General features: G+C 29.5%; 1 protein-coding gene across 1 annotated transcript in view; it reads left to right on the forward strand.

Annotated features, from left to right (window-relative positions):
* Positions 1 to 25,904, forward strand: part of LOC129969332 (dihydropyrimidine dehydrogenase [NADP(+)]-like) — a 44,996-nt gene that overhangs the window by 3,391 nt on the left and 15,701 nt on the right. The window contains exons 2-11 of the mRNA XM_056083861.1: positions 2,929 to 3,039; positions 5,748 to 5,830; positions 7,430 to 7,517; positions 8,758 to 8,919; positions 12,177 to 12,373; positions 13,061 to 13,142; positions 14,880 to 14,961; positions 19,005 to 19,112; positions 19,733 to 19,902; positions 23,638 to 23,848. Coding sequence (XP_055939836.1) covers positions 2,929 to 3,039; positions 5,748 to 5,830; positions 7,430 to 7,517; positions 8,758 to 8,919; positions 12,177 to 12,373; positions 13,061 to 13,142; positions 14,880 to 14,961; positions 19,005 to 19,112; positions 19,733 to 19,902; positions 23,638 to 23,848 — 1,294 coding nt within the window. The remainder of the gene's footprint in view (positions 1 to 2,928; positions 3,040 to 5,747; positions 5,831 to 7,429; positions 7,518 to 8,757; positions 8,920 to 12,176; positions 12,374 to 13,060; positions 13,143 to 14,879; positions 14,962 to 19,004; positions 19,113 to 19,732; positions 19,903 to 23,637; positions 23,849 to 25,904) is intronic.

Raw genomic sequence — 25,904 nt, forward strand, 5'->3', positions numbered from 1 at the left:
CTATTGTTGCGACATCATAAATCCTGTAATTTCGCACACACACACAAAAAAATATTTTGGAACATTAAAAATGTAATGGAATATTTCTTCATCGTCTGAGTTCTATATTTTGCCTTTATTGTAACTTTTTTTTGTAATATGATTGAAAGTGTTTCTTGTAAAAAGAAAAAAAGATAAGAAAAAAAAATCTATTTTTTTACTTTTACTTTTTAATCAATCTTTACAAATACATGTTCTGATTGTAATACAATAAAATAATAAAAAAAAACAGTTCAGTAAACATTTACTAATCTTTTTGTTACCATAGAAACAGATATTCATGTCAGGGTTTTATTTTAAATATGCTTTCTAAACACTCAAATCAAAAGACGCTGATTAGAAGTTTTGAAAGAATCGTTCTCACCATTTTCTATTCTTTCTATTAAGTTGTCTGAAAGGTATGATAAGATCGTAAAAATCATTTTCGTATCTCTCGTTCTCTCTGAAATTAAATAAATATATAAAAGTTAAACTTTATTCATCCTAGAAGATTATGAAATGTTTTCTGTAAATGAAGACACGAGCTAATTAGCGAAAAAGAGAAAGAATGAATATTTGAATTAAAGAAAAAATATTTTTGTTAATTAGTAACTGCTATTGAAACAGCGAGCATAAATGGGATTTTTATTTTTTTATACAGCATAAGAGATACTAAAGTATTAATTAATGTATTGAAAGAAAGTTGAATTAATAAACTTTACCAAAATGATATCTCAGAATGTCATCTGATTTTTTTTAAGGGATCGAATTTTAAAAAGACTTTGAGAAGAATATTATGAAAACTCTTTTATTTTTTTTTTAAATTAATGAATCTCCAATTGAAAGAAATAAAATTTCTTTTGTGCATTTACCGATTTCAGTTCTTTGTTAATGTTTAGTCAAAAACGTTACATTTAATTAATTTTTGATTTGTTTTAAAGAAAGATTCTTTGTATTCCTATTTAAAGAAAAGGAATATTTAATATTACTTAACAAAATATGAGAAAATTGAGTAGAATTAAAAGAATCTGCAAGAATTGTTCGCACATGAAAAGATAAAACGTAAAGCGAGGATAAAATAGGATGAAAGATAATAGAATTGCTATATTTTGCATGACTGAATGCGATATTTGAAAGCGATATTTACAAGAAACAATATTTAATATTTGTTAGAATGATAAGACGTAAGAACAATGTCTGTTTATTGTTAAAATCATACGCCGCAGAATGGCCACAAGAAATTATAACAAACACTTTTAGGTTTGGAATAAAAATGATCAGAATTGGCATTTTTGATGAGGAAACATATAAAAAAGATTAAATTTTGGCGACTGGATACTTGTTTTCAATTCGGCTATTAGAATTTTTCAAATGAATAATTTTTTTGCATATATCACAGTTTGTGGCAATGTATTCAGAGGCTTTCATTCTAAAAGAAATGTATTTTATTACTATTGTTATTATTATTATTTTATTATTTGCATCAGTGAACTCAAAACATCTATATCAAAGATACAGAAACAAGAAAAGATTACACGCTGTCTTTCTTGACATATCAAATGAATACAGAGAATGCGGAACCATATTTCTTTCCGATTTTTTATATTAAAAACTAGCCGACGTGGCAACCGGCTGGTTCGCCGGGGATATTAGTTATATTTAATTTCAGTTAAATCGTTTAAATATAACTTCATATCCCCGATACCGTAAAAATGCCTTGATATTAAAGTTGTGTTATTTTAATTCCCTTACATATGTTTGTTATTTATGTACATGAATCTTTGTTAGGGAGACCAGGCTTATGACATGATAGTGTTATTAAAAATGTATATGTCTTCTTCATCTGTCTTTTAAATTTTACGGTATTTATTTTACGGTTTTATTGTAACTTCACTTTTATATTCATCGCGTAAGCCACACAGATATTAAATAGAATCTTTCTTTTTTAGCTTGGACAGAAATCACGTGATAAATTATTTGAGGAAACAGTGAAAACGATTTGAAATTTTTCAATAATATAAACAATTGTTGAAAATTAGGCAAAAAATATTTTTAAAAAATTGCAAAAATTTGAAAAAAATCGCATTATTATTAAATTGTATAACGAAAAAATGCTATTTTCTAAATTTTGAAACAATGTGAAATTTATTTTAATACCTAAATATATTGTAGCGTTTGAGACAAATTCTTAGTTTGGTTAACAGCTTGAGAAGCGTCACATTTTAAACCAAAATGATGTTTTAAAATTATTGACAACAGCCAGATAACAAAGAGATTTTGTTCAGTAAGATTTCTAAATGTTAAATTATCATCAAGCACCAATTCTCTTCTGATTGACTTGTTAATGATTAGTCGAAATGTCTCCCATGACGCAATTTATGTACTGCTGATTCTCTACTTTTTTTGAGCATTTTATGCTACTGAAATACTTAGTTTTTGTAAATAATCTTTTTGAAAAGGTTTTTTTTGCCACATTTTAAGTGTTTCTATACTGAAAAAGGCTTTGGGGAAGCAAAATTAAATGCATGATCTTTGCTTAGTTAAAAAAACGAAAAAAGTTTTGAAATAATGACTAAATTAAAATACCTATCTCATTAAAACGATTTCAGACGAGTCTTTAAAGTCAAATACTGAGTGTTGCCAGCTGTTTACAGAATTAAAAAGTAGTTAATAAGAGTTTGCAAACGATTTTTGGTATATAATTATTTTAAATGAAGCATTACTAATATTTTTTTAAATTTTGGTTGTATTATTCAAATTGCAATTTTTTTCATGCTCTGTTTACTCTTATAGTTGTGGCTATCTTTCCACAATCAATATCTGTCTACTTTTATGTCTTTTATATATAACTGAATTTATTTTTTTAATAACATTTTTTAAGCTTACTGTAAAATGAAAATCCTTTTTCAGAATCTCTTGTCACTGAATCCGAGAGTGTACTGCAGAGCTAGCGTTGTTCCTAGCGCTCAAACAAAAGTCAACAAAAAGAACTGGAAAAGAAATGCTGATAAGAAATGTGGAGTAAGTGAGATTCCGATATATACACAATATTGTTAAGGAACTTCCTCCACTAGTTCCATAAAGTCAATGGGTTCGCTTATAGTAGGTGTATGGAGTAAACAGCAAACATGCCTCAATAGCAAATAGCAACGTTTATTAACACGAATACACAGCCGAGATGTGCACACGCAAAATTCAGCAGCACACTTCGAACAAACTGCAACACACAAGTAGTAATTTGTAGTAAACAACAACCACAGCACACAAAGCGGCCAGATAAAACTCAGCAGATGGAGGGTATCTACGTAGCTACTCTCTATGGTCTCTCCAAACATATGCAATTCTCCACTGACTTCTCACTTTAGCTGTATCTAATTGCCGGCTCACTACTTTACGACTGGCTACTCCACACACGATTCGATGTTACATCTGTAATAAACTCCAGGATTATTACAGATTGAGACAGTTATTGTTGACTTTTAATACAGATGATCAAATTATCAACAAATAAATATAATCAGTGGGAATGTCATAAATATCATAGCTCACTTATGTTACTCAACGCTTGCGCTTCGCTGGACTGATCCAACTAATTCACCGTTGACTCGCTATGCGACTCTAAACCGCTCGACTATCTTCGACTGCCGGCCTTTCATAGTTTCTGAAGCAGGGCAGAGAAGGTTCTCGAAGAATGAAGTATAACTCGCCTCCTATTCTTTCTGTCGCCAAAAGTTTTAAAAATTCTAGTATCATCCATTTTTTCGCCAAATGGTCGCCAAGGTCAGGGTCACTGATCCAGCATCCGATCAGCATCCAAATGAGCTGATCGCAAAACGGTCTTTCCTACGATGGAGCTAAACGCGCTGGGAAGCAACGTTACAGATTCATAACAATATGTTTCTGAAATTTCCTTTTGGAATTACAAAATTCGCAAACGGACAACAAACTGTTCATAAAGTTTATTATAATTGAGACAGTTATTGTTGACTTTTAATACAGATGATCAAATTATCAACAAATAAATATAATCAGTGGGAATGTCATAAATATCATCAATGGAAACTTTTTCATATCAGTCCTCTTTCAAGCATAAAAGCTTAAGAACAAGGCCTTGAAGCTCAGAATTTTAGGCTCGCACATGAAGGATTTGTGCTGTGCAGATAGTACAGAAAACTGAATATACATTTTGGATTTCTGTTTGTCATCCGATGGAAACCAAAATACGACAGAATTACAATCTTAATAACAAGATAAAGTACTAAATTTCATTTATCTATATCAGTGCGTTTTTGAGTTACCGCTTTTACATGTATGCAAATGTTTTACATGTACTGATCTATAGAATATCAACCTTTTACAGATTTGTTTCCAAATTTGTTAAGAATTTATATTTTAGAGGCTAAACCTATGTACCAAATTTCATTTAATTAGTTCGTAAATGATTTTAGTTGTTCGATTCACTTGTTCTCGAACAACCAGACAAAAAAAAAAACCTTCCTTAGAGTGGATTTGATCGAAATTCGATAAAAATCTAAACATTTGGTTTTATACTACATTTTATTCGCCTAGTTCAAAGCGTTTTGGCGCTATCATGTTCACAGATAGACGGATAGACAGACATAATATCAAAAACCGAACTTAAGGAAGATCTAAAATATGGAGAATTCGTGGAAATCTTGTGTTCGAATTTTTGACGATTATTACCTTTTTTCTTTGCATACTTCGTATATGAAAAAGAAAAATACAAGACAGATTCGAAAGAAACAATGATATAATTTGCAATATATATATTGCGTAATGTTTATATGAAAATTTAAAATTGTTAGAAATTAATAATTCGTAGAAATAATGAAGAAAATAATTTGGTGAAATAACAATAAAAAAATTATCTTCAGAAATTTAACTTAAAAATTATATTTTACCAGAATCACTTTAAGTGCATTTAGTAAAAGGAAAAATAACTATAAACTTTGAGTTAGATTCCGTAATTTTTTTTCATCATATTGGATGTAAAATAATAAATATAAATAATAATAATAAATAAAGTACGATATAAAATTCCTACATGGTACTTTTTCTTTCCATTAAATTGTATTTTGAACAGTATTTCTTATTAGGGATATTAAGCAGTTGTGTAATTGAAAATGAGGTCCTAAACTGAGAGGAGCCACAGGCAAATGGATTAAAAATTTTAGCACTCAATATTAAGATTAAAATGTGGTCACACTGAATTATTAAAATTATTGTGAAATAAAATATAATTAATTACTCATTTATAAGTAATTTGAATATTAATTAATTGGTTGTGCTTATAGATGAATAATTTTTATTGCATTTGTTTAATTATTATTTTCTTATAATCTATAATAAAAAAATTCAATGTTTTTACTTGTAAATCAAGAAGTTATTTATCAATAATAATAATAATTTTTTTTTATTAATTTAGTCTTTTTTCCTAGAATATACATATTTAAAATATGCAACAGAAATATTTTGCTAAATTACTGAAGTAAAAAAAAAAAAAAAAAAAAAAATTAAACTAAAATGCATTATTAACATATGTTGGCTAAGTTAAAAACGTGAAATTAATTAACGAGTCACTAAAAAAGAAATCTCATAATATGTACTGCCTGGGGCTTCAAATTGCCTTAATACGCTATTGTTTTAAAATACAAAAATTTAGTAGATATTTTATAAAAACAAATTTTTATTTTAAGTTTTATCTACAGACACATCGCCCTTTAAAAAATGACTTTGATGATATAAAGCACACAACACTCAGTGAAAGAGCCGCCCTTAGAGAAGCGGCGAGGTAAGTTGAATCGCTATTGTTTTAATTCATTTTTTCTAAAAATTTTTATACGGAAAATATCTTGGAACATTTTTTTTTTGCTACAATTTCTGTGTAAAAAATATTATATGGAAAAAAAAAAGATAATTGTAAGTGTAGTGAATGCCTATCGTAAATCATATATACCTATCATAAACCATATGTATCTGTCATAAATCATATCAAATATCTGTAAACTACAGGGTCCTTCGAGGCTGTGTGTGACGCAATTAACGCGCCGCTCATCATCCGGGTATTGCTAAAAAAGTTATTCTCCCTCCTTCTCTTCAGAATGCTCTCGCGCGCACTGCCTCGGTGAAGCTTGTAGTAAAAATCAAATGTTTAATTTCTTTAGTTAAAATGTAAATAAAATTATATTTCTAAAACGTCGCAATAATTGAATCCAGCAACAAAATACGCGCAACCCTGATTACGACATAAGTAAGAAATTATCACATAGCTATTGTTTGGTCGTTATTTAATTAAATGAAAAAATTCTAATTGATTTACTTATACTAGGTGACTGACTACACAATATATTATACAAAAACTATTAGATTTAAACTCATGTTCCATTTTGTATATTATTGACTCTTTAATAAAAAACGCAATTAAATCAAATAGTTTAGCAAATTTCAATGTGCCCTTTTTTTGTAACTTGAAGAATGACGCGGTTATATTCTAGTTCTTATAACCTGTTATTCAACATTTGTTACGTAACACAAGATATAATATATTATGTAGCGTTCAATACTTGATTGTATTGAAGTGATCTGAAAAAAATCCATAAAAACGTTTAAACTTTCCTTTGGACTATTTGATTTCATAGAATTAAAAAAAAAAAAAAAAAAAAAAAACATTATGCGTTTTTCCTCGTATTATTACCGTCTCATTAAAAATTAAATTTTCATTCACTCATAAATGTATGGACCATCTTTTCCACTAATTCAAAAGAAAAAATTGTGCAATGATAGAATTTTTTGTATTTCTTACTTCGACGATTATTTCTTCCTAATGTTTTATAATTAAGGTAATATTTTGTGCTCACACCGTGTATCACACTGCACAACTTTTTTTGGAGATTGTAATAAGAATAATTTGATAAAATGCAATTTTTGGGGAAATTTAGTGTTTCAAATAAGATTGGGTTTCAAAATTCTCAATTGAATAAATCCATAAACCATGATATGATTTTAAAAAGCTAAATTAATTAAACGTTGATTCATATATTTAGGAATATAATAATTAATGAAATCCAAATATCAAAAATGGAATACATTACAAAAAAAGATTTTATATTTCGAAATACGTTATTTATTTACGCTAACTTATTAAAAATTTCATGTTGTTTTTGTATTTTACACCTTCTTCTCTTCATACTTCATTATTTCTTTAAAAAAAAACGAAAAATATAAAGTGAATAAAGAAGAGAAATTTTTTTTACAATAAACATATTTCAGTTTTAAAATAATTCTATATGTTGTGTGAAAAATAAGAAAATAAATTGCAGTATGATTCGAATTTGGAGACTTGTAGTAAGAAATTCTTTGTGTATTTTAAATGTGTTTTTTTCTTTCTTAGATGCTTAAAATGCGCCGATGCTCCATGTCAAAAAGGTTGTCCAACTCAAATCGACATCAAAGCATTTATCAGTTGTATCTCTACTAAAGTAATTAGAATTCATCCTCTTTTTTACAAAGAATTCTCTACATAGGAAATGTTTTTATAAAAGCTGAAGAAGTTGAAATGTAGGATAAAAATTTGTAAATTATTTTCACCCTAATTATGTTTTATTTCTCTTTCTCTACTTGAATATTTATCTTTGTGATTCTTTTTATAAATCCAATGCACCTAAAATTTAAAATTTATTTTAAGCACTTTATGAAATTGTATATTTATTTATTTAATCCACAGCGGCTTTATGACGCATGAAAGCAAGCAATGAAGATTCCAGAAGTAAATATGTCTAAACATTAAAAAAAAAAAAATACATTGTATAATGAAACTAAAACATGCGACATGCATATCAACTTTCATAAAAAGTTTTTATAAAATTTTGCAATAAAGAGTCGTAAAGTAAAAATTTAAATTATAGATTTACAGAATTCTGAATAATCAGCTATTAAGTAGTATTGAAGCCGGCGTCCTGGCATAGGGGTAGCGTATCTTCCCCGTGATCTGGGCGTCCCGGGTTCGAATCCCGGTTTGGGCATGGTTGTTCTTCCTGTTCTATCTGTGAGATGAATGAATGTGCCCTCCTGTAAAAAGGGGTTGTGCAAGCGAATGAATGATGCGTGAGTAGCCCTAGTTGGCGCTACTATAAAAACAAGAGGCGCTCCCCCTTAGGCTTAAATGTCGGCTGTCTTTGAACAGCGGGCTTCTTCGTGGCAAGTGCCATAAGAAACAACAACAGGAGTATTGAAAGGAGATACAAGAATTAATATGCTTTTTTTTACCTAAAAAAAAACACCACAAATTTTATGAAAAATTGTAACAAAATTGCAAATCTTTTGTCGTTTCACTATTAACAAAAATATTCTATCATATTTTTTTCTATAAATTTCAAATTGTAAAGCATTAATTTATGATGGTTATATTTATTATTATTATTAATTGAATTTATTCATAAGAATTGAATAAAAAATGAATAAAAAAGAATAATAAATGAATAACACTTATCTATACACTTGAATAGATAATCGTGTGTAAGTAATAAATACAAGCTTTAAGAGCTAGTCAAATCTTTAGTAAAGAAACATCTCTAAAGATTTGAAGTTATATAATTTATATCTGTTCCTTAATCATTTAAAAATTAGGAGCCATTTGAGAAATATTTCTTATGTATTTTGTTGCCGCTTACGTCTTCATTCAAAATACAATCGCAAATATTTTTGTTTTTTTCTTTGTAGAATTATTATGGTGCTGCAAAACTTATTCTCTCAGACAATCCTGCAGGATTGTCGTGTGGAATGGTATGTCCAACAAGTGATCTTTGCGTCGGTGGGTGCAATTTATACGCTAGTGAAGAAGGACCAATCAATATAGGAGGTTTACAACAATTTGCTGTTGAAGTGAGTTATTAAAAAAAATCTCTATAAAATATAACACGTATTCTACTATTAAGTTATTACCTTATTTGCACACGATATATATTATTATGACAGAAATGCTGTAAAATATCGTGAAGATATAAAACTGTTGTTAGTCATTTGTATTAATAGGATGCATGTATTTCATTACTTTTATTCATGTTTCGATTAGCTTGTCCTAAAGAAATTAAATTTTATATCATGTTTAAGGATTTTGCAATATTATAGCTAAAAAATTTTCATATAAATTTTTCCAAAATTTAAATACAACTTTAATCATATAAAAGCGAAAACTTATTGTGCATCAAGCCCTACATACATAGATAATGTTTTTCCAAATAAAATTTTGAAATTCAATTCTAAAAAGAAATATTCATAAACTAGTATCTAGGTCAATCATCATTTGTTAAGGTAAAGACAGAATTAAAGCTATAAAATGTAAGATATTATTTTAATGTATAACACTAATTTGTTTGACAATATAAGGAAATAATAAAGCAAGTTTTGCATGCAAATCGAAAATTATACAATTTTTCTTATTTCGTTTCATTTTAACCCACTTATCAAATATAATATGCAATATTGAAAACAAGCCTGATTCGATTCTGCGTGGAGTTAATTTAATAAAAAATAAATAAATCTAAGTCATACTTCACAAATTAGGATGGAGCGAAACGAAAATCGTAATAGGCAATAAATTCGATCTGGGTTGATTAAGCTATTATATTTGTAATATTGACTGCAATTTTATTTATTTTTAGAATACGTGCCGATTTTAAAGTGAAATAAAAAAAACAAATATCGAACAAAATGGTCACCAAAGACGAGTAATAAATTAATAATTCTATAATTTGGATGGAAAATTCAAGACGAATTTTAATAGACGAAATTCAAAATATTCCTTCAGATTTTATTCCTGTAGATCTTAATTCAAATAAAATAAACGGATTTTATCTTTTAAATAAAAGCCACAATTGATTCTAACAATGAATATCAATATAAATATATTCTGTCAGCATAAATATTTTAATTGAGAGAAATGTTCAAATTTATATACAGAAGTGCAAAGATTCACTATATGTTCAGAAGTATCCTGGCACTTCCAGATTTGCGCATTTTTTTTTTTTTTAATTTCTTTTAAGAACCTGGACGAATTGACTTTGAAATTCGACAGTGTAGAAAACATATTTGAATTCATTTTTTATCATGAAGTTAAGATTTGGTCACAAGACACTTAGAAAACAGACCAAAAAGTGGTAATGGAAATGTTGTTGACTCTCCCTATATCATAGAAAGCAGATAATGATTTGCACTTTCATTTGAACTTTTAGCAATGATTTTTTTCCTCTGTAGGCAACATTTAAATGCATTTTTACAAAAATAGCATGAATATATTTTTTTAAAAAAATCTCTAGTATTTCTGCAAGTTCTTTACATATAAAATACAGGGTTTTTAATCAAATTATACAAACTTACAAAATAGGTAAAACAATATTACTGAAACATTGCATAAAAATTTAAAGCGAATTCTATAAATATTTGAAGATATAGAGCAACTTATTTAAAAATTCGAGTTAAATACCATTAAAGTTTATAAAGAGGTCCATTATCAGTGAGACGAATTTCAAATGCTCTCTGGGAGAAGGAAAAAGACGAGGACTTTTCCACAAATGATATTCCTTGAATTTGAATTTTCAAATGATTATACCGAATTTTATGAATGGCTATAAATATACTAAATATTCATCTATTTTTATAAATTAAGGGTGTAACATAAATTGGGCATCATAAAAGATCTTATGTTATTTATTATCGTTTATACAAACTTTAGTATTTCAACATTACGTAAATTGATTTATAATATAATTAAAAGCATTCGGATATCTTTTTCTTTGTCCTGCAGATGTATCAATTATTTAGTATATGACGTGCCGTCAATTTTTACTGCCAAAGAGCCTACAACTCTATGAAGGAATATTTCTACAGGAATTGCACGTCATTCTTGTAAAAAGAAATTATTAAATTCTATGTCTGATGTGTAGGTTCATGTCATCCCATATATTATATTGAATTGAGATCCTGACTCTGAGAGTGGGCTGTAATTTTTACAGCATCCAAATCAACTGCAGCATTTGCTTTGTGAACAGAACAAATAAAGTATAAATATATCCGAAGGCATTTGATTATATTGTAAATCAAGTTATGTAATGTTGAAAATCAAATGTGCAAATAATAATGAATGACATAAAAAATGTTTTTGTCTTTTGTGATTCTCAATTTACCCTTATGTATTTCGTTTATTAGTATGAAAGGGTATTTAGTATATTTATAGTATATTTTAGTATATTATTTCTGTATAATTATTCGAATTTCAAAGAACTAATTTATGGGAAAACCTCTCATCGTTTAGCATTTCCTAGAATACAACTGAAATTTAGTTCACTGTAATATTGATAACGTTACTAATCTTAATGGTATTTAAATGGAACTTTAATATCGGTTGACGCATGTGTCGAACTTTGAAATTATAAAAGGAAAAAATAATCTGCATTTCGTGCATGTGCATTTAAAATTTATTTACGAAAGATATTCATATTTCTTAGAATAGTTATATAATTCGCGTTAAATTTATTATAAAATACTTCAATAATATTTTATTACATCCTCTGTAAGTTTTGTATAATTTGGCTGAAAACGTCGTGTTTTCAAGAAGAAAAATTTGCGAAAGAATTTGGAATTTTCTTTTAAAAAACTTTATATTTCCTCAAATATATCTGCTTTTATTTTATTTTATTTATTTTTTTACAAAAAATGATTTTTAAGGATTGTTTTCCCTCCCCCATTCCCCCAAAAAACACTGAAAATTGCCATCATAAATCATTATCTACTTTCTTTGAAAAAGGAAGAACCCTCAAATAATTTACCTACCTCCGATTTTTAGTAGGTCCTTTAAATGCCCTTTTGAGAGAAATTTCACAATAAAAAGTAAGTTCAAGTACATTTCCAATCGAAGATAAAAGACAGTTCAACCTTTTGCTAGAAATTCGGAAAACTGCGATAAGTAGGAAGTATACGGATAATTTTGATTACATAGTGTATTTCATATGAAACAGAAACCGCTTCAGAATATTCTTTAAACTTATCGGCATTAATTTACAAAAATGCTAATGAAAAGCATTTTGCAAGAATTAAAAAAAAAATTGTTTAGATCATATTATTAATTTTCATTTTTTTTTCAGACTTTTATGAAGATGAAACTTCCTCAAATAAGGGATCCAAATCTATTCAATGGAAAAAATCCGCCTGAGAGTTTTCATTCGAAAATAGCAATTATTGGTTGTGGTCCTGCTGGTGTCAGTTGTGCTACGTTCTTGGGAAGACTAGGGTACACAGATATTACAGTATTTGAGAAAGAAGAATATGTGGGTGGTTTAAGGTGAACATATTTATATATTTTTTTTAATAAAAAATTGTATTGATCCAGTTTAGTTATATTTATCTGAAGCAACACGAATGCTATTTTGAAATGTAATTTTTGAACGAGCTCGAAAACGAGGAGATAATCCGAGTTGAAAATGTGCAGTGTTTTGAATACATATTATTTTTAAAAGCTTGTGTTTTTGAAAATTCAGAATGAATATGTTATATTGCTGCGATTTAATGTAATAACGATATGATGTAACTCAACAAATAAGAATCAAATCTGGAAAAGCCTGTCTTAAATATAAAGAAAAAGTGCCAGTTCCAGTAGTGAGATGTAATTGTAGTTAAGTTAGGCTGAGTTATGCTAGGGAGAAGTGATTATAAGTCCACAAAACCATAAAACAACCATTCTTTTGTTAATAACATTCCATAGTTAAATATAAATGGTTATTCTTTTTTTGTCTGCATGTTTGTGTTTTATAAATATAATAAATTTAAATGATTTTTTTAAAAAAGGTAATATTATATAGCATCGATATCAAAGTCAACAAATCAGGTGCAAACGGCAGCAAATCAGCATATCAAATAAAGTATTTTATTATTTTTACGTTTAATTTTTGACAATAAATTTGAATAATCATTAACAAAAATGATTAAAAATTGCATCATTTGATTTTTTTTTAATTCTGTGCAATTCCAGCTCATCTGAAATACCTCAGTATCGTCTTCCTCAAGAAGTTGTACGTTTTGAAGTTGATCTTATGAAAGATTTAGGTGTGAAGGTAAGAATAACCTGGAAACGAAATCCAACGGCTTTTTGCAAAGATTTGTATTGATAACACAAGTCTGTACTAAAAAAAATTTGCCTGATAAATAACTAGTATCTCTATAGCTTTTGGAATAATTAAGGAATTTTATTGCGCATAGATTTATTATGAATAATAAGTGTAATGTGTACGAATTTTATATTATTAAAAACAATGAATTTTATTTTCAACTTACATTTATAGATCTTAAATAATAAGTTATTGTATATAAATTCTTTTTAAAGAAGAAGCAACTATTAGTTATTGAGGATTGTACTTTAAACTATCTATTGTTATGGTTTCTAAAAAGTTGTAAAGTCAAAGAATACCAGTTAAAACTGGATCATAAACCTGTTGATGTATTGCTACCCTTCCTTCTCCCACTCCATTATTTCACTTCTTGTCATCCCCCCCCCCTATTTTTTTCTATCTATGCATTACCTAGTTTATTTAAATAAAATATATAAAAATTTAGAATACAAATGGAAAGTTTGCAATAATTTGAAGGTATATTCTTGTTTCTTAGTGTATAGGAAAAATTCCGGTGGACATGATAGCAAGATAGGTGAAAAAAAAACATTATGTAAAGTGAGAGAGGAGGGAATAATAGATAGTGGAGTCTGGGTTTAAGAATATTTAAGGGTAAAGTTCTGTTAATCCAAATAAGATTTTCATCTTCTAAAAAAATAATTATTAAAACATTAATTAGCTGTAATTAGGTTTCTTGGAAATCAAAGAAATCCAAATTACAAATGTAATGTGAAAGAGATGTTAACAAGTTTCAAGATTTTAAGATGAGTATGAGCTTAAATTTTATTTTTTATATCCGCATCTGGACTATTTCTTTGAAAATTTAGGTGAGTCAGTTAAGGCGTAGGGGAAAGATTTCATTAAAGCGTAAAGAAATGAGATGTGCCGGCGTCCTGGCATAGGGGTAGCGTGTTTTCCCCGTGATCTGGGCGTACTGGGTTCGAGTCCCGGTTTGGGCATGGTTGTTCTTCCGTTGTTCGATCTGTGAGATGTGTGAATGTGCCCCCCTGTAAAAAGGAGTTGTGCAAGCGAATGAGTGATGCGTGAGTAGCAAAGTCGTACTCTTGGCCCTAGTTGGCGCTACTATAAAAACAAGAGACGCTCCCCCACCGGCTTAAATCGCTGTCTTCGTAACAGCGGTCTTGTCCATGGCAAATGCCATAAGAAACAACAACAACAACAGAAATGAGATGTAATATCAAATAAAGCGGAATAGAAGTATGATATCTACTACGTAATATGAAAAGTATTATAAGATGAAAAAAAATAATAATTTCTGTCAAATTAACTAGAATAAAAGCGAAAAAAGAATTTTTGCGAAAATGAGGAAATTTTACAATACGGATTTTTTTTTCTTCCACAAATTCATTTATCTTTTAAACAGTAACAAAGTTACTACATAAATGTAAAACATGTATTTATAACGTAATAAAATAAAACGAATGTCAAAATATTTTGATTTATTTCACTCAGAATATGAAATCGTATATTAAAAAGACTAACGTGATAGAAAAAAAATTGACTTCATTTTTTGAAAATCAACAAATAACATAAAATCAATCAAAATAACATAAAAATCAGTTATCAAAAATAAAGCAATTCTCAAAAAGTGTTGTCAGATTTGCTTAGTATGATTATTAATTTATTTTAAGATTTTATTAATGTTACTTCATTATTTAACAGATAGAATTCAACAGGTGTTTTGGTGATAACTTCGATCTGATATCTTTAAAAGATTCATACAAAGCGGTGTTCATTGGAATTGGTAAGCAAAAAAGTTTTCTTTTATAGTATTTTTACTTCTTTTTTAGACAGTTTTTTTGAATTTTACAGCAATAAAGTTATTATTATCAAAGTACAGCAATAAAGTTATAAAGTCATCTTCCCTCATTTTTTTTAACATAACATTTTTTAAGTTGGCAAACTATTTGTAAATTATGGGATGCAAAAAACTGTTAAAATTGTTTTTCAGAGATTATTAGTTACCTTATACCCAGAGTTATCAAAATTAGGTAGCATGTAGTTTTTTCTTAAAAAAAGGAATTCACTGAAATGATTTCTCAAAATTTTAATCATATTTTTATTTATTTAAATTGATTAAAGTTCTAATATTTTTTCAATAACTTCGGTGCATACTACAGCAAAATATTTCCATACCAATTTAAAATTTAAAAAATTAGATTTTCAGAGAAATTATTTTTATTTTCCTGCATTTTTTTTAATTTAAATATTTGTTTAGAAGTTAATATGGAATCCTTCATGCAATAGATTTTTACCATTCATTCTTTTTAAAGTGTTCCATAGACAGTTTAATTGTAGAGTAGGATTAAATGGCGAAAAGAAATCATGACATTAAAACTGCTATATGTGAAAAAGTTTCATATTACAAAATCTAAAGTCTTAGTCAAATCAAACCACAACTTTGGCAGATAACTTTAAGAATCACTTATTTCGTGTAATTTGTCGCTTAGCGTTTTTTAAATGCATTTTATATATTACAGGGTGCGTCAAAAAATACTCGGACAAAGTTATTACATCATAGAATAGAAGTCAATTCATTTCTTTTTAATTTTTGTTCATTTTATTTTATCTACCACTTCAATTATAACACATTTTATAATGTATCTTTCAGTTTACGTATTGTTTTTTGGCATTTTTACGAAGTTAACAAAAGATCTTCAGTTTTAGAATTGTTTAAGCAAGGAAAGTGAGTCGTTCGTTTGCTTAATGTGCCTCGGCAAACAGTGTCTGATATAATCTATTGTTTTAAAGAGCTTGGCAATGATGGTCCACGTCCAGGAAGTGCACGGAAATGTAAGCTGAACACTTCCAATAATCGTCAGGTCATCAAAAGGCGGGTTTAACGAAATCCGTGGGTTTCCATGAGAGATCGCTCGTGAAATGGGAATAAGTGAACGATTATTGCGGCGAATGGCAAAAACAGAGCTTGGATTGAACCTTACAAGTTCCAAAAAGTTCAGCTTCTGACTGAAGAAAACAAACTCGTGCGGCTCCAAAGATGCCGAAAACTTTTGAGACGAACCGCAAGTCAGCACTGAGAGAGATTCCTTTTCACTAATGAGAAGTTCTTTACTGTCCAAAAGCTTATAACTCCTAGAACTATAGGAATTAGTCTCTAGACACTCCAAGCACTTCAGCTGTTGTTGAACATCGCAAAAATCCAAAGTCGGCCATGGTCTGGGGCGGAATTTGCGTTTTGTGGATGAAGGCGTTAAAATAAATCAAAAAGTGTACCAACGGGACATTCTAGAAGTTGTATTTCCGTGGGCCAAAACGCACTTCGGCAATGTAAAGTCTGAGTGTCAACAAGATTCCACACCAGCTCACAAGGCTAAAAAGGCAAAAGAGTGGTGCAAGGCGCATTTTCTGGACCTGATATCTGTCCGGCGAGTATTGTGCTCATCTGTAGAATGAGCACAATACTCGCCGAATCTGAATCTCATGATTATAGAGTGTGGTCCATTTTGAAGTCTAGGGACGGCTAAACGACATAAAAGTTTGGACTCTCTAAAGAAATGGCTTCGGCCGGAATGGGATAGATTAAAGGTAGAAGACATGCGGCCTTTTTCTGAAAATTTCAATGAGCGTTTGGACCCCTGCCTCGCTGCAAAAGCCGGCCCCTTTGACACAAATTAAATTTATTTATTAGTAGAAATCTACTCTTATTATTATTTATTACATTTTGTTATTTATTTTTAATCAAGTTATATTAAAAATTGTTTGTCCGGGTTTTTCTGAACACCCTGTATAATAGGCCTGTTTTAAAATCACGAGTAATGGAAATTATATTGTCAAAGAAATCAAAGGTTTGACAACACGATCTTGGAATTGTGGAATAAGAAGGACAGCTATCTTGGACACCATTACATGGGGCTGCGAAATTAAGAATCGAATAATTGCATTTTATAGAAAATTAAATTGTTTTCAAAAAATATTTCTGTTTTCAGATTCTAAAACAATTAAAATGGTTTGAATCAAAGGTGGAAGAGCATATAAGATATAAACTTTTCTACAACGTAGGAACAAACACAAACTAGGTATATCAGAGCCAAATAATTAATAGTTTTATGTTATAAAAATCTGAGGACTAATACCCCATTTGCGGTAGGAAAATTCACGAAGGAACCTTTGTGTCTCGATTGATGGGATAGAGAGGGTTATATTTGACAGTTAAAACTCTTATATGATAACAATATCTTATGACGTCTGCATATATTGGTATAACATTTATAGAATATAATGCCAAACATCGAGAACAAACTGTTTGATCGCATCCGATTCATTTCTGCAAGTCCTAGTGGACACGAAATGAAACTTAAAGGAAATATATTGAACAAATTGATACTATTTGCAATACTAGCCGCCTTTAGCAACCAGCTTGTTCACCCAGAATATTGTCTTTTCTGGTTGTTAAACTGTTAATACGGAATATGTTTATTGAAATTTCACCTTGATATTTAATAAGACTGAAACATATGAATGGAATGAGTCTACTGATTCTGCAAATTAAAATATCTATATGTTACATTGCATAATCCAGTTGTTTCATAGAATTCGTTGTTATTTCATGAAATAACAGATAATTTATTAGTCATATTTAGAATTTTGAGTTATTTCATGAAATGACCGATCATAATGTAATAATTATTTATGGAATTTTTAGTTATTTCATGAAATATCGTATTTATGAAATGAGGGATTTTATGTTTTAATGATGCTTGTCAAAGTGATTATGCATCTGACGACGGTCAAGCCTGAAGGACACACACACACACACACACACAGAGAGATGTGAATCATGTAATGCAAACACATAATGAAATACGTACATAATAGACAGAAAGTACTGAGAAACGCATTTGTACTGACGTCAGGAAAGACAAGTATACGCTACCACAGTGGTACATGAAGAAGTGCCACGGTTCTCAGAATCATGTTTAGTATCAAATTGATGATTATTCTGACAACTTAATATCAGTCACTTACAGTTTCAAATCGCAGCCACTATAATATATGAATGTATTTTTACAAATTTTATGACAAATTAGAAGAAATAGCTGAATTTTTGAATTAATCGGACAGTCAAAAATTTAATAAGATTTTGCATCATAACTGGCAACTTTTCCACCTTTATCAATCAACTTTTCCATCTTTAGGTTATTGAAGATTCGCTTTTTTTTTTCTTTTTCATTTTCCAGAGTCAGCATTTACATCATAATTTTTAAACTGAAAAAAATGCTAAATTTACATTTTAAAAATACTTAATTTTCAAGATATTTTTTACCTATTTTTGCTTTAAATTTTAATGGAAATATTTCGCATCTTACATTATTTTTATATAATTTCATGAATTTTTATACATTATTTAGAAACGACGGCTAAATAGTATTGTAAAAATATGTAAAAAAAAATCTTTTTAACATGATAACATCGTCATGCTAGAGACTCGATTTTTTTATACTCTTTTATTTAATTTGGCCTTTTTCATGTTTGTAAAGATGGAATTTCCGCGATCGATTTTTTATTCACTTTTTAATGTTCCAGAGGTTTGAAATTTTCTATATATGTGTGTTTCGGATGACAATAAAATATTTACATACTTTCAGAACTTAATTTTTAGTTAACGTGTGTACTAATTATTATAATTTTAATTTGACTTTAATGAGATGCATAAGCAGTGAGTTCTCGGATAATAACACTTAAAAAATATAAGAGTGAAAAAACTGCTTAAATATTACCATTATGTTCTCCTGAAATACAATAATGATTATTATTCTTGTTATTTAGGCTTGCCAGAACCAAAAGTCATTCCAATTTTTGCCGATTTGACAGAAGAGAATGGCTTTTATACTTCGAAAACATTTCTGCCAACTGTGGCGAAAGCTAGCAAACCTGGTAAGATTTTTTAAAATTTCATTTCAAGTTTAAGTTTTGACGTTAGGCAGAGTGATTTTAAAATATCCGATCAGAGGAATCTAAAAGCAGATAGAAAGTTCGAAGGAAAGATTTTTGAATATAATTAAGTACATGAATGGTACATTGAAATAGTAAAGAATGTTGTAATCTATCACCTTTCTTAACATTTCTCTTGTGCAAATTGTTTTGCCAGAAACGAATTTTCAGCTGTAAGGTGTATAAACATTGATTTCGCTGACTTGCATTTTATTTGTGAAATCAAGTAAAATAACGAAGGATGCTATATGCGTGAATTGACATAACTTCTTAACAATTGTGAACAACTCCAGTTCGATTATCCATAAAGAATTTTACTTGGCAGACATGTGTCGGGTTATCATAGGCTCAAAGGTGGGAATAATGGCTGCTCAGAATTAACAACTATGTTATTATCTTCTATAATTTCCATTTCTGATCAAGTATTTCATTACAAAATAAGTTAATTCCCTCCTCCCTGGTTACATTTAATTTTACATTAAATATTTTACAAATAGCGCTTTACTGAATTTTTTAATTGATTTTGTTTTTACTAACCTGACTAAAATTCCTTTATTAATTAGGCATGTGTCCTTGTAAACAGCAATTGCCAAAAATATTTGGGAATGTTATTGTTCTGGGTGCGGGAGACACGGCATTTGACTGCGCCACGTCAGCTATAAGGTGTGGTGCCAGAAAAGTTTTTGTCGTCTTTAGAAGAGGAGTGACAAATATAAGAGCTGTACCTGAAGAAGTAAGATTATGTAACTTTTCATGAAATCATCCATTAAGATGTTTTTCTTTTCATTTTATTCATTAAACATTTTTTGAAATTGTTTTCGATTAGAAACCAAATAAGTAAATGTTAAGTAAAATTTCTTATACTTGAGTCAATCTCTGGGATCGTAGTGTTTGTTTAGAATTTATATATGTGTGTAATGATATCTTTTAATCTAATTTAAATCCTAATTTATTTTCTAATTGTTTATATTAATTTAACCTATATTAGCTTTATTCTAAAATGTTCCCTTAAAATGTTTTCCTGATCCAATTCCCATTTTTCTATTTAACGAATCCGAACAAACACTTAATAATACTGCTGATTCCGTGGTTCCAATACCAGAAACAAAGGGATAAAAATCTCTAGCATTCACTGATACTTTTCAAATACCTAAGATTCCCTTGCCTAAATAGACATGGCAAAGATATCCCTATCAGAATCTTAAAAGTAGTAAAATCACTGAAAGGAAAAATTTCAGTCATTTCGCTCTTGAATCGTGATGTAGACTGACGCATCTCTTATCGCTTTTTCTTTGTCCATAATATCACTATCAATAAATCAAAGTTAAAATTTTAAAAGTTTCTTCTTTTCGGCAACGCATCTACAAAATGACGTTATATCTTTCACCCTAGAAATAAAAATAGAAAGGGAATATTTGAAAAAAAATTGTTTTGGAGAAAAATTACGATAGAGAAGCCAAATATTGAAATAAGTTAACAATGAAGTTGCTCTAATATATTTGCAGCCTCAAACCCAAATGATATCAAGAGTTCAATTTTAGAATTCAAGATGGTTCTAAATATCTGTTTAATAGTACCGGTTTGAATAAATTCACTTTTAAAATGCATAATTTTATTTTAATTTAATATTTATACAATAGCTCACCTAAATTACAATCCATTTGCAAAAGCAGCAATAACAAAAGAAAGATAATTTGTAAAAATTCCCATATACGTTCAGATAGATAGCGAAATGCATTTCAATGGTGTTGGATCATTAGCTTTTATGCTTATTTTTTTTAATTTTTTTAAGAGCGTTGAAAATAGAAATTTAAATTCCTCATTTCTTTGTAATACCAACGTTTATTATTGCTGAGACAAAACCGCTTTCAAAATGAAATCCGATTTTAATCTTTCACTTCATTTTTTTAGTATTAAAAGCCCTGTAACCTGATTATGGATGATATTTAGAAAAAACGATAAAAATGAATAATATCTACACAGAATTTAAAATTACTAAATATCAAGAGAATATATTATAATAATTTCGGTTAAAGATGTGTTAAATATGGATATTAAATTTATTCAAGAATTTAATTTACAAGTGAAGAAGCAGGAAAGATTTCTTAAAATATTTTTAAAATATAATCATAAGAAAAGGAAATTCTTAAAAAAACTTTTCCAGCCTTTTCTATTTCAGTAACAAAAAAAAAAAAAAAAAAAAAAATGTAAAATTGTAATGGCAATGATTAATAACCTAGCATGAGTATGACTTAGTAAGTTTGTTTCATTCTCATTTATACGCCTTAGAAATTACGAAAATTTAAGAAAAAGTACATGACTGATGTACAAGGCCGAATCATTAATTAGACAACTACAGAAGGGTTCCACAACTTTAGGGAAAGTGAGAGATTTTTTGTGGATTCTTAGTATAAGTTAATTTTGTGCTTTTACTTAATTGAAAAGGTCTGTTCCTTCGAAATAATTAAAATTAAAATCTAATATAGTTTACATTTTAAAACAATATTCTAAACATATTCTCAGTAATTTTTCTAAGTTTTATGTTGCGTTGTTTTATAATTCTAACCAGCGGGAGTGATCTCTTCAAAAACTTTCTTGTATACTCTTTAATAAATTTGTTATGCCAGAGAACTCCTTACATCGCATTGGCGTATAACAGTTACGAAATATGAAATTTTGGCGTAAATTTAGCATTTTTACTTCATCTATCGTATCGTCTTTGGCAAGTTATTTGGTGATGAATCCCTGGCATGCGTTAGTACTATCCGAACATCGAATTCATGTTTTATTACCGTTTTTCATAACCTATTGAAACAAAATTCTGATACAAAACTGCATTTGTAGTCACAAAATCCATATCAAATTTGTTATATCAAAGTCACTGCATTTTTGAATTATAGTATTTACATTTTTTTAAAAATGCAGACCGACAGATAGTCAACCCGTAGTTGGATTTGGCCCAAAATTTGAAAGCTATCTAGATTAGAAATTCTAATTCTTTGTATCAAATTTTATCTACAACGGGTGTAGGTAGGTTTTGTAAAAGGTATGAAACGTCGTAACTACGTAACTGTTAACATATTTGCCTATGCCGCTATGGGAGAACGTAGCGGCGTAGATCGGAGCATGCGCGGGCGCCCGCATGCGCAGGAGATAGCAGAAGCTTTTATAAAGAGCGCCGTTCAATTGACGCTACTTGTTGAATTCCTCGAGCACAGAAGAACCATTAATGTGTACCGATGTGTACTGTGAGACACTCCGAAGACTACGCAGGTCCACCAAGAACAAAAGACCGGGGTTACTCATGGAGGGTGTGGTTCTGCTCCATGATAACGCGCGTCCACATGTCTCCGGGGTCACACACGCGGAACTGGCCAAGTTCAAGTTTGAGCAGCTCCACCATCCGCCATACAGCCCCGACAGGTCATCCTGCGATTTTCATGTGTTTGGTTCCCTGAAAAAACATCAGAAAGGGAAACGCTTCAACTCGGACGGCGAACTCAAGGACGTTGTGAAGGGCTGGGTCTCGTCACGGCTACAGGAATTCTGGGAATAAGGAACCCTTCGCTCGTTAATCAATGGGATCGTTGTGCTCAAACCTATAATGTATACTTTGAATAAAGTCTTCATTTATACCCACAGTGTCGTTTCGTACCTTTTCATTTGAACACCCCTTGTACCTAGCTCTCTTCATTTTATAGTTTTTGTGTTAAGTTATATTTGAAAAGTAGGATAGACGGACTTCCTCAGGACGGATTTTGCTCAAAATTTGATAGAAATCTGCAAATTTGGTGTCAAGACTGTACACCGAGTTTCAGCCCTCTAACTCAAAGCGTTTTTGAGTTATATTTGCCACAGACAGACAAACAGACGTACATTTTCAAAAAAAAAAAAAAAAACTGTTTTTTGAAAGCGGGGAGGTGTAAAACGTGTTGATTCGTCAAAATTTCGAGTTCAAATTATTTAACGATTACTTTACTTTCTCTACACTACGTATATGAGAAAATAAAAAAGTCCTTAAAAATTTCCACTTTTGTAATTAAATAGTATTAACTCTTATATATTTTTAATAAAAGTCTGAATCATATATTTTTAACAAAGTTTTGTAATTTCTTATTATTTTGTTTAAATTTACTTGAATATTTATTTTTTTGTATATGAGATACTGTAACTAGCATTTTTGAAGGTCTCCCATTTACATGCTTTATTTCATTTAGCCAAAAGCTACTTAAAACTGCTCACATAAAGATTAAATTAAGTCAACAACAAAGTAAAAAAAGCATCTGATTTTAGATATTGGACAGAAAGAAAGGAGAGGAACGGTAACTCCATTCCCTAGGGGTCCCTAGAGTATCTAATGTAGCTCTGCTGATGTATTTGAAATCAAAAGTACTGAAAAAAAAAATATTCACGCGGTACCATGACATTTCTTTTCAACTGCTTATGCTTTGAACTCATTTCTCCGTAGGTGGAATTGGCAAGAGAGGAAAAATGCGAGTTCATACCTTTCCTGTCGCCCAAAAGAGTCATCTTGCACGAAGGCAAGATCCATGCCATGGAGTTCTGCCGCAACGAAGAGGATGAAAAAGGAAACTGGATAACTGACGAAGAGCAGAAGATTACCCTCAAGGCAAATTTCATTATATCGGCTTTCGGTTCCACGCTGAAAGAAGAAAAAGGTAATGGAAGATAAAATTTTGTTGTCGTTGTTTCTTTTATTTGAATTTGTTAATTAAGATGGAAACGTGCCATTAATTCGAAGTAATTAATGTGTAGAGAAATTAGCAACTGCTACTTCGTTCTTTGAGTAAAGCATCAAGTCAATTAAAATTTTTGAAAAATCTTTCTGCCAGAGATTATTTTACATTAGTCATGTTCAAAAAAATTCTTAATTATGGAAAATTCCCATACCGACCTACATTAACCTAAGAGTGTAAGGCGGTAATTAATCGGTAAAAAAATATATTTCATTTCGAAAAAAAAAAAAAAAACGCCTTTACCCTAATAGGTTTTTATTCCAAATTAAATATGGTGCAAAATTGTGACAAAATTTGGTAATAAATTTTTAAATAATGTGTATTGTAATAAAATTTGAAACGCATTATTTTAAGCAATTGCACTGGAGAGAAGACATGGCCACTATTCAAGACAGTGCATCATTTTGACGTTTTAATTGTTTATTTTTCAATTTTGATTATTAAAAAACACTACGGAATGGTAAAACGATATAAATTAACTTTTGGGGGGGAAATTCAACTTGAAACAATTGAATATATTTATTTTTCGGAACAATAAACAAGCCCTTGTATTAGGTGAATAATTTTGCATCGAATTACTTTTCCAAGTGCAAAAGATTAAAATCGTTATTAATTTCGAACTTTTTTTCTGTAGAGCATAAAAGGCTCAAAGTCACTGTATTTATCTGCAAAAAATATTTTGAAGCTAAATACATTAATGTTTATAGCTGATAGATTTAACTTTTTTTAACCAAAAATGAAATTTATTCCGATCAATATTGCTGTAATCTATGTTGCTCTCTCATTCTAAAATTTATCCATGATACGAAATGAATTCATCGTAAGTGCGTGATCCTTTTTATTTATTTTTTTTTATACAAGGAGAACTTTTATTTCTCATATAATCGTTAAAAAAAATTCGACCTCGAGATTTTGACAAACCTCCATGTCTCCAACCTTTTGAAAAAAAAAAAAAAAAAAAATTCCATTAAGAAGAAGCCTGTCTAACTATTCGAATATAAGTGGATACGATAAGTACGAAACATAAAGAGCTAAATATGTAAAATTTGATACACAAGTCTAACATCTGAAAGACCATCTGTATGGAATTGGAACCATATCTATTAAGGGTTTGATATTCTCTCCATCTGTATTTTTATATATTTCATTTTCTAAGCACGGTAATTCCAAAACATAGAAACTTAAGTAAATACAATTGGATTCACAGATTTGTCATCTAAATTGTAAATTCTTAACAAATTCTGAACCAAATCTGTGGGAGAGTGGACCGTCTGTCAGCTTGTATTTTCGAATATTAGCTTGCTCTTTGACTTTGTATGTATGTAAACACAATAATTAAAAAAATATATATGTGGTGCCAGGTATCACACTTCCCGCTATTGAGCGACCCCTCTGACCTCACTTCCCGCCACTAAGCAGCGCCTCTGGTGGAGGAAACAAGAGCAACGGACTGTTGACGCCTAGACGAGACGAGATGATTACGACGTGTTTAAAAAGACGAAATATTGGGACCTATTGTTAAAAGACGAACTTGCATGTTAGCGCTGAATTTGATTATCCACTTCATCCTGTAAATTAGTCATCATCATTTGTTCATCATTAACTTAATTTTATTGTCATTCATTAAATTCTAAAATATCATCTGAACTTGTTATTGCTTAGACCCCCCCCCCACATATATATTTATGTGATATTGGTATTATAGCTGAAGTTATATGTCAGATCTTGATTTCAATCGATTGGAAAAAAAAAGGCATCAAAAATATGTTCAATTTTCTGGTATTTGTGTATTAATTGCATTTCAGGGATTAATTGCTAAAAAAGGAAAATTGCCAAAGATCGCTCATTAGATTCACACCAAAGAACTGATATTTTGTAAACTACTGTTCACCAATGCTAGCAATTAATATTCTTGTACCGATTTTCTTTATTCTATTACGAAGCATATGACTCTCATGTGTGGATTTCTGAAAATACA

This window comes from Argiope bruennichi, chromosome 5 (genome assembly GCF_947563725.1).
Source record: "Argiope bruennichi chromosome 5, qqArgBrue1.1, whole genome shotgun sequence".
Classification (NCBI taxonomy): domain Eukaryota; kingdom Metazoa; phylum Arthropoda; class Arachnida; order Araneae; family Araneidae; genus Argiope; species Argiope bruennichi.